Source organism: Coregonus lavaretus (assembly GCF_964263955.1).
Source record: "Coregonus lavaretus genome assembly, chromosome: 9".
In the NCBI taxonomy this organism is placed as follows: Eukaryota; Metazoa; Chordata; class Actinopteri; order Salmoniformes; family Salmonidae; genus Coregonus; species Coregonus lavaretus.
The window spans coordinates 38,323,592-38,338,131 of record NC_139996.1 but is presented as its reverse complement, the minus strand read 5'-3'; the positions used below and the strand labels follow the sequence as shown (position 1 = coordinate 38,338,131).

At 42.4% G+C, this 14,540-nt stretch overlaps 1 protein-coding gene across 1 annotated transcript in view; it reads right to left on the bottom strand.

Moving 5' to 3' along the window:
* LOC311134779 (NT-3 growth factor receptor-like) overlaps nucleotides 1–14,540 on the bottom strand; it is a gene marked incomplete at both ends in the record, with an annotated part of 273,109 nt that overhangs the window by 48,285 nt on the left and 210,284 nt on the right. Inside the window, one exon of the mRNA XM_084168563.1 lies at nucleotides 629–817. Within this exon, the coding sequence (XP_084024689.1) occupies nucleotides 629–817 (189 nt within the window). The remainder of the gene's footprint in view (nucleotides 1–628; nucleotides 818–14,540) is intronic.

The window sequence follows — 14,540 nt, the reverse complement described above, 5'->3', positions numbered from 1 at the left end:
CTTCAATCAGTGTAGATGAAGGGGAGGAGACAGGTTAAATAAGTATTTTTAAGCCTTGAGACAATTGAGACATGGATTGTGTATGTGTGCCATTCAGAGGGCAAGACAAAATATTTAAGTGCCTTTGAACGGGGTATGGTAGTAGGTGCCAGGCTGGGTTTTTCACGCCCAATGGTTTCCTGTGTGTATCAAGAATGGTCCACTACTCAAAGGACATCCAGCCAACTTGATTGTAGGAAGCATTGGAGTCAACATGGGCCAGCATCCCTGTGGAACGCTTTCGAAACCTTGTAGAGTCCATGCCCCGACAAATTGAGGCTGTTCTGAGGGCAAAAGGGGGTGCAACTCAACATTAGGAAGGTGTTCCTAATGTTTGGTATACTCACTGTATATCCTATGACTAAATTATTTAATAGAAAATGGTCACACCTACAGTGAGACATATGGTGCTGCTTCTCTCTAATATAGAAAATCACTTTAAGTCTTTCAAGGTAGGCCTAAATGAATTACTTCTGTGTGAAGGGATACAGAGGGCACGTTGGACCTTGGGCTAAACCTAGCCCATGTTGGTTGGAACATACAGATGGATGATAAAAACAATTACAAGTCAACAGAGCAGTGTACTCACAGGTAGCAGGCTTGTTACAGTTGTGTCCGTGTCTGAAGTACTGCGGGTTCTCAATGACAGGGATACGGGTCATCCCAATTACCACAGCGTCTGGTCCAGCGTCAAGGGTACAGGGGGTAATGATGCCATGGTTGACATGGTGCAGGGGGCTGGCTGAGTCCTCCTCACCACTGATCACTGCTACTGGTCCTGAGGAGAGAATGGAGACATATACTTTGTATGTCCTAAAGCAATTTAAATGTCCTAAAACATTTGATCATCCTAAAGCCTTTTTGAATTGGAATTTAGTTGAAAAGGGAGAGAGAGCAAGAGAGAGCGAGAGAGAGAGCGAGCGAGAGAGAGAGAGCGAGCGAGAGCAAGCGAGAGCGAGAATAGAGGCGAGAGAGGAGTGAGAGGAGAGAGAGGAGAGAGAGAGAGAGAGAGAGAGGCAGAGATAGAAAATGGGAAGAAGAGAGAAGGAGAGGGAATCAGTCAGACAGACAGACAGACAGACATCATACAAAGAAATGCCATTACCCAAACATTATGGCTGCAGTTGAATCAAAATAGAATGTGGGAGGATAAATAAATGAGCTTGGCCATTCATAATTTATTAATATGTCTGAAAGCAATAAGCAGGCAGACTCATTTGTCAGTATAAGCATTATCTCTGTACGACTCAGCTCAGTTGCCCTCGGAATGCTTTAAGGAATCTAAACAAGTTTTAACTGGCTTAGCCTAAGTATGAACCCAACAGTCTTTGATACAATGGCCCTGGGCCACTATTATCCGTAAAATTCTAATCCTCACCCAGCCCTCACATTTCTCAATGTCCCATTCACCTCATGCTCGCTCTAACTGCTCTGTGCTCCTCCTCTGACAGAGCCGTGAGAAAACAGGAACAGGCAATAAACAGTAGTGTACATTCCAAAGCATTGTTTGGGGAATGGCAGATATTTGACAGTGTGTACTGTACATAGTGTTAGATGGAGGCACAAAACAAGCTCTATTAAATGGATCCAATACAATAGCAGTTCAGTCACTGCAAGCTGACACACACAACATCCTGGCTTCACAAGCGATCAGGGAAGACAGATAGGATTCATGGACCCCTCCATATGAAAGGACAAGCGTTCAGACATAGGAGGAAGGGTCAACAGGCGATGGACTAACATCTCATAGACACACACTGCTTGTTTAAACCCCATTTCACACAAAGGTAAAATCCATGTTGACACATAGGCTCCAACAAGCATACACTCTTAGAAAAAAAGGTGTCCCCTTAGGAGAACCCTTTGAAGAACCCTTTTGGTTCCATGTAGGACCTTTTCCACAGAGGGTTCTACATTAAACCCAAAAGGGTTCTACGTGGAACCAAAAAGGGTTCTCTTATGCGGACAGTGTAGCATTATGGCACAAGAGCAATGCCATTGACACAGCATCAACAGCAGGGATAAATCATTTAATTCCACAACACCTACTAGACTAGAGCCAATCTCCCCACATGCATGGTTAGTGTTTTGGGTAAAGGGGATGACAGAAATAAGAAAAATCTCAGCACCTCGAAAGGTAAAAAATGCATTTGAGATTTACTCTTAAAAAATGCATTATGCTGTGAGAATGGCTTTGAGCGTCAGGGATATAATGCAATACGATACAGGAAGTATACATCTCCTCTCCATAAATGCAATAGAAATACATTGAAATGAGTATGAATATGATTTAAAGATTTCAATTTTTCTGTGGTATCACCATTCTGCTATCTCTCAGACATTCATAAATGTCAGAGCAGAGAGTGAAAAGAACAACAAACTCTATTACGCAGCATATGCAAAGTTCTGCAGGAAAATGACAATAATATCAGTAACAATTTTGGTTATCAACATGCACTGCAAGTATTTTCCATCTCCCTTCACAATGCAATATCCATCACAGTTTGCTTTCAATTCAAGACAAGGACATTGGGACAATTTCATGAAGTCAATTTTCGCAGTAACTTCCACCATAACTTGGAACTGATCTAATCAGCAACACACAATCAACAGACGGGTTACCATCTATCTCAGATAACTGAAAATCTTCCACAACAGGCCCTTCTTGACAACACCCCGAGAGGCTCCCCATTTAGAATTAGTGGCATTATTAGATGAACCTGCATAGTGCATTAATCAAACAATGCTCAGGGTTTATGACGTTGAAAGAAGAATGTTTTGCTGTAACAGTGTAAATCAGCTCAGTGGTGGCCTGTGGAGTGGGGTGTATCTCTCTCTGAGTTGTCAACTGAAGCAAAGCCCCTCTGTGCAGCTCAAACAAATGTGATTACTGTGGGATCCTCCCATGGCGTCTGCGATGCCAAGTCTGTGGTAACACAGAGGCAACTCAGCTGAACTGCCACTGGATTGGCTCCTTCTTTCGTATGTTCAAATAGTGACTCAGGAAGCGGAAGGAAGGAAACAGAGCAACTACAAAGACAATCTCTATTGGATACCCAAGTTGAACCCTCTTATTTGCTTTTTCGACTCATTAAACCGTCACACAATCAAAAAAGAATTGTTCGATTAATAAACATACAAACCCATGCTTCTAGTGTAAACACCCTCACTTATATGCACTATTTCTATAGAGATAATGATTAATTATAAATTGAGGCAAGGAAGCGTAGTGTGTGATATTTATACACGATCCATAAAGCACTCTTTATTAATTAACACTTAACACTGTCACTGACATGACACTGGTGGCGCTGCAGTGATGTAGCTACAGTACAGTATGCAAGGTTGCTTGCTCTTGAGTGCCTTTGCTCATGTCTCTTGCTTTTCATCCTAGGCCTGTTGGGTGTATGCTGTCGGGTTTGATGTCTTTGTAATTATCCACATGACTAACTATGACCAGCAGGGCCCTGACAGGATAACAAGCCCACATAACTCTGCCTAACAAAGACTCTGTCAATCAGGGTGAACCAACAGTGGAGCAGAAATCAATGCTGGGGTATCAATGTGGTGGGCCTCTCTAGTGAGTCTCTGTGATATATGAACATAATATGCTGTGTGACCGACAGTATGCTGGGCCAATCAGGGGCCAACATATGGAGGGTTCAGGATGGTAGTAAGCTTAATCACTGTAATCAGAAGGCTGATGTGTGTTTCCATCAGACCATTATTGGCATCTAAAGTACATTAAGGTCTAATGGGCAACATTCTGTTGTGCCAACAATGAGGGAAAATGTAATCGCTCATTGTGTGAATACCTTTTAGAACATGAAAATATAGTTTACAGTAATTTCCTGTAAATTCCTGGAATTACCATACACTCATTAGGATTATGAATGTATTCTTATTGTGTACGGTAGCACATCACTTCAGTTCAGGACAGTGGTAAACCGTGATGAACCATTGTCGAAATATATAATATGCAAATTTCAATACACCATCAATACATGATTCATTTTCAAGATCTGTAATTGAGAATTCCTACTGAATGATCTTCCAGAAAATATTAAAATATATATACACTACCGGCCAAACATTTTAGAACACCTACTCATTCAAGGTTTTTCTTTATTTTTACTATTTTCTACATTGTAGAATAATAGTGAAGACATAAAAACTATGAAATAACACATATGGAATCATGTAGTAACCAAAAAAGTTTTAAAGAAATCAAAATATATTTTAGATTTTAGATTCTTCAAATAGCCACCCTTTGCCTTGATGACAGCTTTGCACACTCTTGGCATTCTCTCAACCAGCTTCATGAGGTAGTCACCTGGAATGCATTTCAATTAACAGGTGTGCCTTCTTAAAAGTTAATTTGTGGAATTTCTTTCCTTCGTAATGCGTTTGAGCCAATCAGTTGTGTTGTGACAAGGTAGGGGGGGTATACAGAAGATAGCCCTATTTGGTAAAAGACCAAGTCCATATTATGGCAAGAACAGCTCAAATAAGCAAAGAGAAACTAGTCCATCATTACTTTAAGACATGAAGGTCAGTCAATACGGAACATTTCAAGAACTTTGAAAGTTTCTTCAAGTGCAGTCGCAAAAACCATCAAGTGCTATGATGAAACTGGCTCTCATGAGGACCACCACAGGAATGGAAGACCCAGAGTTACCTCTGCTGCAGAGGATAAGTTCATTAGAGTTACCAGCCTCAGAAATTGCAGCCCAAAGAAATGCTTCACAGATTTCAAGTAACAGACACATCTCAACATCAACTGTTCAGAGGAGACTGTGTGAATCAGGCCTTCATGGTCGAATTGCTGCAAAGAAACCACTACTAAAGGACACCAATAATAAGAAGAGACTTGCTTGGGCCAAGAAACACGAGCAATGGACATTAGACCTGTGGAAATGTGTCCTTTGGTCTGGAGTCCAAATTTGAGATTTTTGGTTCCAAACGTTTCTTTGTGAGACGCGGTGTGGGTGAACGGATGATCTCTGCATGTGTATTTCCCACTGTAAAGCATGGAGGAGGAGGTGTTATGGTGTGGGGGTGCTTTGCTGGTGACACTGTCTGTGATTTACTTAGAATTCAAGGCACACTTAACCAGCATGGCTACCACAGCATTCTGCAGCGATTCGCCATCCCATCTGGTTTGGGCTTAGTGGGACTATCAATTGTTTTTCAACAGGACAATGACCAGCCTCCAGGCTGTGTAAAGGCTATTTTACCAAGAAGGAGAGTGATGGAGTGCTGCATCAGATGACCTGGCCTCCACAATCCCCCAACCGCAACCAAACTGAGATGGTTTGGGATGAGTCGTACCGCAGAGCGAAGGAAAAGCAGCCAACAAGTGCTCAGCATATGTGGGAACTCCTTCAAGACTGTTGGAAAAGCTTTCCTGGTGAAGCTGGTTGAGAGAATGCCAATAGTGTGCAAAGCTGTCACCAAGGCAAAGGGTGGCTATTTGAAGAATCTCAAATATAAAATATATTTTGATTTGTTTAACACTGTTTTGGTTACTACATGATTTTGATGTCTTCACTATTATTCTACAATGTAGAAAAGAGTACAAATAAAGAAAAACCCTTGAATGAGTAGGTGTGTCCAAACTTTTGACTGGTACTGTATAACTTCCAGAAATCCTATAATATATATATATATATATATATATATATATATATATATATATATATATATATATATATAATTTTTTATTTTAAATATATTAATTGTGATTTAATTTTTTACAATACAAAACATCCACATAAAAATGTGCCATCTTCTGAGATGGTTGATGCTTTGGTGTCATTCTGACTGCACTCAGTCCTCTCTGCAGATCTAAGGTACTGCCTTTGGCTTGAGACTACTGGGAGATAAACAACAGAAAAATCAGTCCTGCTGTATGCAGTATCTGACTGCAGGCTATGCATAATTGCCATGAGCTATCATTCCTGTAGCTCAGTTGGTAGAGCATAGTGCTTGCAACGCCAGGGTTGTGGGTTCGATTCCCACGGGGGGTCAGTATGAAAAATGTATGCACTCACTAACTGTAAGTTGCTCTGGATAAGAGTGTCTGCTAAATGATGTAAATGTATATAAAGAAAAACCCTTGAATGATTAGGTGTTCTAAAACGTTTGGCCGGGAGTGTATATATATTTTTATACTTTCTGGAAGATTATTCAGTAGGAATTCTCCACACTTTTTGCATTTAGGACCAGAGGCTATATAATGAATGTTTTGCTGGCTGCCAAATGACCACTTCTGCTAATTAGGTCATTTAAGATGCTTTTCCCTTTCCTAGGTCATACCATAACTCCAGCTAGAAGTATCAAAATAATCAAGGTGCAATGCTAAGAGGAGTCTTACCAAGGTCAAAATATGCCTAGATCATATTTTTGATCATAGTCCAAATGTGGTTTGTTAAATTCTTCAAATGTTCATGACGTGTCAATCAACTTGTTCTTAATTATTGTTTAGTGTTTCCGTATCAATATGGACTTTAAAAAATTGAAATCATTTGGGTCATTGTGACCGCACACAAAAACACTTAATTCCGCCTATAGTATTTTGATAAATAGGAAGGAACATTATTTGAATATAGGTTTCTCTGGAGACATAACAAGTTATCTATACATACAGAGGGTGGAGGGGGCCATGTATCAGGGATTTTGACCACATAAGCAGATATTCTGCAGAGATATAGCTCCCCATGTACTTGCCTAAAAATGTACTTTTCTATGTACAGTGGGGGAAAAAAGTATTTAGTCAGCCACCAATTGTGCAAGTTATCCCACTTAAAAAAGATGACAGAGGCCTGTAATTTTCATCATAGGTACACGTCAACTATGACAGACAAATTGAGAAAACAAATACAGAAAATCACATTGTAGGATTTTTAATGAATTTATTTGCAAATTATGGTGGAAAATAAGTATTTGGTCACCTACAAACAAGCAAGATTTATGGCTCTCACAGACCTGGTTTGAAAATCCCAGAACCACACGGGGGGACCTAGTGAATGACCTGCAGAGAGCTGGGACCAAAGTAACAAAGCCTACCATCAGTAACACACTACGCCGCCAGGGACTCAAATCCTGCAGTGCCAGTCGTGTCCCCCTGCTTAAGCCAGTACATGTCCAGGCCCGTCTGAAGTTTGCTAGAGTGCCATTTGGATGATCCAGAAGAGGATTGGGAGAATGTCATATGGTCAGATGAAACCAAAATATAACTTTTTGGTAAAAACTCAACCCGTCGTGTTTGGAGGACAAAGAATGCTGAGTTGCATCCAAAGAACACCATACCTACTGTGAAGCATGGGGGTGGAAACATCATGCTTTGGGGCTGTTTTTCTGCAAAGGGACCAGGACGACTGATCCGTGTAAAGGAAAGAATGAATGGGGCCATGTATCGTGAGATTTTGAGTGAAAACCTCCTTCCATCAGCAAGGGCATTGAAGATGAAATGTGGCTGGGTCTTTCAGCATGACAATGATCCCAAACACACCGCCCGGGCAACGAAGGAGTGGCTTCGTAAGAAGCATTTCAAGGTCCTGGAGTGGCCTAGCCAGTCTCCAGATCTCAACCCCATAGAAAATCTTTGGAGGGAGTTGAAAGTCTGTGTTGCCCAGCGACAGCCCCAAAACATCACTGCTCTAGAGGAGATCTGCATGGAGGAATGGGCCAAAATACCAGCAACAGTGTGTGAAAACCTTGTGAAGACTTACAGAAAATGTTTGACCTGTGTCATTGCCAACAAAGGGTATATAACAAAGTATTGAGAAACTTTTGTTATTGACCAAATACTTATTTTCCATAATTTGCAAATAAATTCATAAAACATCCTACAATGTGATTTTCTGGATTTTTTTTTCTCATTTTGTCTGTCATAGTTGACGTGTACCTATGATGAAAATTACAGGCCTCTCTCATCTTTTTAAGTGGGAGAACTTGCACAATTGGTGGCTGACTAAATACTTTTTTACCCCACTGTACAAAACCAATATTACTTGATATTTGTGGATTTAAAAATCGGCCAATGGTATGCAAAATCTGCCAATGGTATGCATACTTGTGGTCCTCTGTAGCTCAGCTGGTAGAGCACGGCGCTTGTAACGCCAAGGTAGTGGGTTCGATCCCCGGGACCACCCATACACAAAAAAAATTATGCACGCATGACTGTAAGTCGCTTTGGATAAAAGCGTCTGCTAAATGGCATATTATTATTATTATTATTTACTTGATAGAACTGCAATACAGAACTCAGATACACTCTGAATCTACACAGAGAGCTGTATTGTTGTATATTCTTCGAAAGGTAGTTATTCTAGGGCAAATCTAAAAAGTATTTATTTGATTTAAGGTTTCTCTGAAGATATCATTTTAAGTTATACATATCCTCAGGCTCAGAGGGTGGAGGGGGACTTGTATCAGTGATTTTTACCAGATAGACAGATCACCTGGAGAGATGGAGCACCTTATGTACTCGCCTATTGTTATAACTGGTTATAATTAGGTACAGTGCTTTCATTTTTTTGTGTTACATCCTGAATTTAAAATGGATTAAATTGAGATTTTATGTCACTGGCCTACACACAATATGTCACGATCGTCGTATTGAACAGACCAAGGCGCAGCGTGATGAACGAACATGTTTAACTTTATTATCTTTAGTGATAATAGAACACAATCAACAAAACAAGAAACGACTCGTGAAGTCCACGGTAACAATGACCGAACACGGAACAAAAACCCACAAACACAAAGGGAAAACAGACAGTTTAAATATGGCTCCCAATCAGAGACAACCAATGACAGCTGACACTCGTTGCCTCTGATTGGGAGTCACTCTAGCCAACATAGAAATAAACACAACAGAATGAACACACCCTGGCTCAACATATAGAGTCCCAGAGCCAGGGTGTGACACAATACCTCATAATGTCAAAGTGGAATTATGTTTTTAGAAATGTGTACAAATTAATACAAAAATGGAAAGCTGAAATGTCTTCAGTCAATAATTATTCAACCCCTTTGTTATGACAAGTCTAAATAAGTTCAGGAGTCAAAATATGCTTAAAAAGTAACATAATAAGTTGCATAGACTCTGTGTGCAATAATAGTGTTTAACAGGATTTTTTAATGACTACCTCATCTCTGTACCCCACACATACAATTATCTCTAAGGTCCCTCCGTCGAGCAGTGAATTTCAAACACTGATTCAACAACAAAGACCAGGAAGGTTTTCCAACGCCTCGCAAAGAAGGGTAGATGGTAAAAAAGAAAGCAGACATTGAATATATTGAGCATGGCACTTTGGATGGTGTATCAATACACCCAGTCACTACAACGATACAGGTGTCCTTCCTAACTCAGTTGCCGGAGAGAAAGATAACCGCTCAGGTATTTCACCATGAGGCCAATAGTGACTTTAAAACAGTTACAGAAATGTAATGGCTGTGATAGGAGAAAACTGAAAATGGATCAACAACATTGTAGTTACTCCACAATACTAACCTAAATGACAGAGTGAAAAGAAGGAAGCTTGTACAGAATAAAAATACTTCAAAACATGCATCCTGTTTGCAATAAGACACTGAAGTAAAACTGCAAAAAATGTGGCAAAGAAATGAATTTCATGTCCAACAACACATCACTGAGTACCATTCTTCATATTTGCAAGCATGGTGGTGGCTGCATGTTATGGGCATACTTGTCATCGGCAAGGACTATGGAGTTAAAAAGAAACGGAATAGAGAGCTAAGCACAGGCAAACCTGGTTCGGTCTGCTTTCTATCAGACACTGGGAGACAAACTCACCATTCAGCAGGACAATAACCTAAAACACAAGGTCAAATATACACTGGAGTTGCTTACCAAGACAACATTAAATGTTACTGAGTGGCATAGTTACAGTTTTGACTTAAAATCGGCTTGAAAATCTATGGCAAGGCTTGAAAATAGCTGTCTAGCAACGATCAACAACCAACTTGACAGAGCTTGAAGAAATGTTTAAATAATAATGTGCAAATATTGTACAATCCAGGTGTGCAAAGCTCTTAGAGACTTACCTAGAAAGACTCACAGCTGTAATCACTGCCAAAGTTCATTCTAACATCTATTGTCTTAGGGGTGTAAATACTTAAGTAAATTAGATATCTGTATTTCATTTTCAATAAATGTGCAAAAATGTATAAACACCTGTTTTCCCTTTGTCATTATGGGGGATTGAGTGCAGATGGTTGAGAAAAAAATCTCGAATCCATTTTATAATATAATAATAATATGCCATTTAGAGGACGCTTTTATCCAAAGCGACTTACAGTCATGTGTGCATGCATTTTCAATTCAGGCTGTAGCATAACAAAATGTTGAATAAGTCAAGCTGTATGAATACTTTCTAAAGGCACTGTATGACCGTGTGCAAAAACAAAATTACCTTACATATATGCAGAGTTGCAGTCAAACAGCGTCTAAAAGTCTGTCAGTGGTATGAATACTTGGTAGAACTGTAATAGAGAAATCAGCTACACATGTACTGCTGTATTGGTGTTTACTCCACCAAAAAAAAAAATAGTAAATAGTAAAAAAACATCTATAGGACGTGTTATACAGTACCAGTCAAAGGTATGAACACACCTACTCATTTTCTTTAATTTTACTATTTTCTACTTTGTAGAATAATAGTGAACACACGAAAACTATGAAATAATGCATATGGAATCATGTAGTAACCAAAAAAGTGTTAAACAAATCAAAATGTATTTTATATTTGAGATTCTTCAAAGTAGCCACCCTTTGCCTTGATGACAGCTTTGCACACTCTTGGCATTCTCTCAACCAGCTTCACCTGGAATGCTTTTCCAACAGTCTTGAAGGAGTTCCCACATATGCTGAGCACTTGTTTTCCACCGGTCTAATGTCCATTGCTCGTGTTTCTTGGCCCAAGTAGGTCTCTTCTTCTTATTGGTTTACTTTAGTAGTGGTTTCTTTGCAGCAATTCGACCATGAAGGCCTGATTCACACTGTCCCCTCTGAACAGTTGATGTTGAGATATGTCTGTGACTTGAACTCTGTGAAGCATTTATTTGGGCTGCAATTTCTGAGGCTGGTAACTCTAATGAATTTATAATCTGCAGCAGAGGTAACTCTAGGTCTTCAATTCCCGTGGTGGTCCTCATGAGAACCAGTTTCATCATAGCGCTTGATGGTTTTTGCGACTGCACTTGAAGAAACTTTCAAAGTTCTTGAAATGTTCCATATTGACTGACCTTCATGTCTTAAAGTAATGATGGACTGTCATTTCTCTTTGCTTATTTGAGCTGTTCTTGCCATAATATGGACTTGGTCTTTTACCAAATAAGGCTATCTTCTGTATACCACCCCTACCTTGTCACAACACAACTGATTGGCTCAAACGCATTAAGAAGGAAAGAAATTCCACAAATTAACTTTTAAGAAGGCACACCTGTTAATTGAAATGTATTCCAGGTGACTACCTCATGAAGCTGGTTGAGAGAATGCCAAGAGTGTGCAAAACTGCCATCATGGCAAAGGGTGGCTGCTTTGAAGAATCTCAAATATAAAATATATTTATATATATATATACAGTGGGAAAAAAAAAGTATTTAGTCAGCCACCAATTGTGCAAGTTCTCCCACTTAAAAAGATGAGAGAGGCCTGTAATTTTCATCATAGGTACACGTCAACTATGACAGACAAAATGAGATTTTTTTCTCTCCAGAAAATCACATTGTAGGATTTTTTATGAATTTATTTGCAAATTATGGTGGAAAAATAAGTTTTTGCTCAATAACAAAAGTTTCTCAATACTTTGTTGTATACCCTTTGTTGGCAGTGACACAGGTCAAACGTTTTCTGTAAGTCTTCACAAGGTTTTCACACACTGTTGCTGGTATTTTGGCCCATTCTTCCATGCAGATCTCCTCTAGAGCAGTGATGTTTTGGGGCTGTTGCTGGGCAACACGGACTTTCAACTCCCTCCAAAGGTTTTCTATGGGGTTGAGATCTGGAGACTGGCTAGGTGTCACGGTTTCGGCCGAGGCTGCTCCTCCTCCTTGTTCGGGCAGGTTTCGGCGGTCGTCGTCCCCGGAGTACTAGCTGCCACCGATCTATGTTTCATGTTCGTTTGGTTTTGTCTGGATGTTGTACACCTGTGTCTAGTTAGTCGTCATTAGTGTCCTATTTAGTTCTCGTTGTGTGTGTATGGTGTTGTGTGTGATTGCTCCTCTGTTTGGTGTTCGGAGCTACGTATTCTTCCCTCCGTGTTTGGAGAGGTTTTCGCACGTGTTTGTGCGCCCTTTTGTTTGACGCCTGTGTGCGCCGTTATTTCGCCTCCGGGCTTAGTGTTCTCGTGTACTATGTGAATAACTCACTAAAGTCTTTTGGACTTAGCTTCTGCGTCCTGCGCTTGATTCCTGCACCACACCCACCTTCAGCACCCCATGACAGAATCACACACCAATTGAATGGAATCAGCAGGAGCAACCGTCACGCCTGAGTCGCTGGAGGAGCATGTCCACGGCCAGGATGAACAGATACGACAACTGGGGACCGCTCTTCAGGACGTCATCAACACCCTGCACCGATGGGAGTCCAGAGGGGTACCCACACCTCCACCTACCCTGCCACCCCCATCGGCCGGTCCACCAGTCCCAGGTCCGGAACCCATTGGGATTCGGCTCTCGCTCCCGAGGGCGTATGACGGAACAGCTGCCGGGTGTCAGGGGTTCCTCCTGCAGGTGGAGCTCTACCTAGCCACTGTACACCCGGTGCCCTCGGGACACGAGAGTGTTTCCGCCCTCATCTCCTGTCTCACGGGCAAGGCGTTGGAATGGGCCAACGCCGAGTGGAGGAGGATGGACGCCACCACCATCTCCTACGCCGAGTTCTCCCGTCGCTTCAAGGCCGTGTTCGACCATCCACCTGAGGGCAAAGCGGCGGGGGAGCGTCTAGTCCACCTGAGACAGGGGAGGAGGAGCGCACAGGAGTTCGCGCTGGAGTTCCGGACTCTAGCGGCAGACGCAGGGTGGAATGAACGGGCCCTCATCGACCATTTTCGATGTAGCCTACGGGAGGACGTTCAACGTGAGTTGGCCTGCAGGGACACCAATTTCACCTTCGACCAGTTGGTCGATATGTCCATCCGTCTGGACACCCTGCTGGCCACCCGTGGACGTCCCGAGTGGGGTCCGTCCATTCCACCCTCCGGCACCTCCGAGCCGAGCCCTATGGAGCTCGGGGTGCTGGCGCTAGAGGAAGGAGGAGGAGGAGCCCGAGGGGGCCTGTCTCCTGCACCAAGTGCGGTCGTGGAGGGCACACTGCGGCCAGGTGCTGGGGAGGGTTCCCCGAGGGAGGAGACAACAGGCCACGCACTGGGGAGGCTTCCCAGGTGAGTAGACGCCCCACTTACCCAGAGCTCTCTGTTGCGCACTTTTGTATACCTGTTTGTTTTCCACAGGTTGCACCTCATTCCCAGCATAAGGCGCTAGTAGATTCAGGCGCAGCTGGGAATTTTGTTGATCGGAAGTTTTGTTTAGATTTAGGGATCCCTCTCCTACCTGTTGACAAGCCTTTTCCCGTTCATGCTTTAGATAGCCACCCGTTGGGGTCGGGGTTGATTAGGGAAGTCACAGCGCCACTTAGGATGTGTGCGCAGGGGGGTCATGAGGAGACTATACAGTTGTATCTGATCGACTCTCCTGCGTACCCGGTGGTGCTGGGAATTCCCTGGTTAAGCACCCATAACCCTGCTATTTCGTGGCAACAGAGGGCTCTCGATGGGTGGTCTGCTCAGTGTGAGGGGCGATGTCTGGGTGTTTCCGTAGGGGCGACTTCGGTGGAAAGTCCAAACCAAGTGCCCGCACTGCACATTCCGCCTGAATATGGGGATTTAGCTCTCGTGTTTAGTAAAGCTAGGGCGACGCAGTTGCCTCCTCATAGACAGGGGGATTGTGCGATTGATCTCCAGGCAGGAGCAGCGCTCCCACGGAGCCACGTGTATCCTTTGTCTCAAGAGGAGAGAAAAGCTATGGAAACTTACATAGACAAATCTTTGAGACAAGGATACATACGGCCCTCCATTTCTCCCGCCTCCTCGAGCTTCTTTTTTGTGAAGAAAAAAGATGGAGGGTTGCGCCCGTGCATTGATTACCGTGGTCTCAATCAATTACTGTGAAATACAGTTATCCACTCCCTCTGATTGCGACCATGACGGAGTCATTGCATGGAGCGCGGTTTTTCACAAAACTGGATCTCAGGAGCGCATATAACTTGGTGCGCATTAGGGAGGGCGACGAATGGAAAACAGCGTTTAGTACCACGTCAGGTCATTTCGAGTATCTCGTCATGCCATATGGGTTGATGAATGCTCCATCAGTCTTCCAATCCTTCGTAGATGTCATTTTCCGGGATATGCAGGGGCAAGGGGTGGTCGTGTACATTGATGACATTCTAGTGTACTCGTCTACCCGAG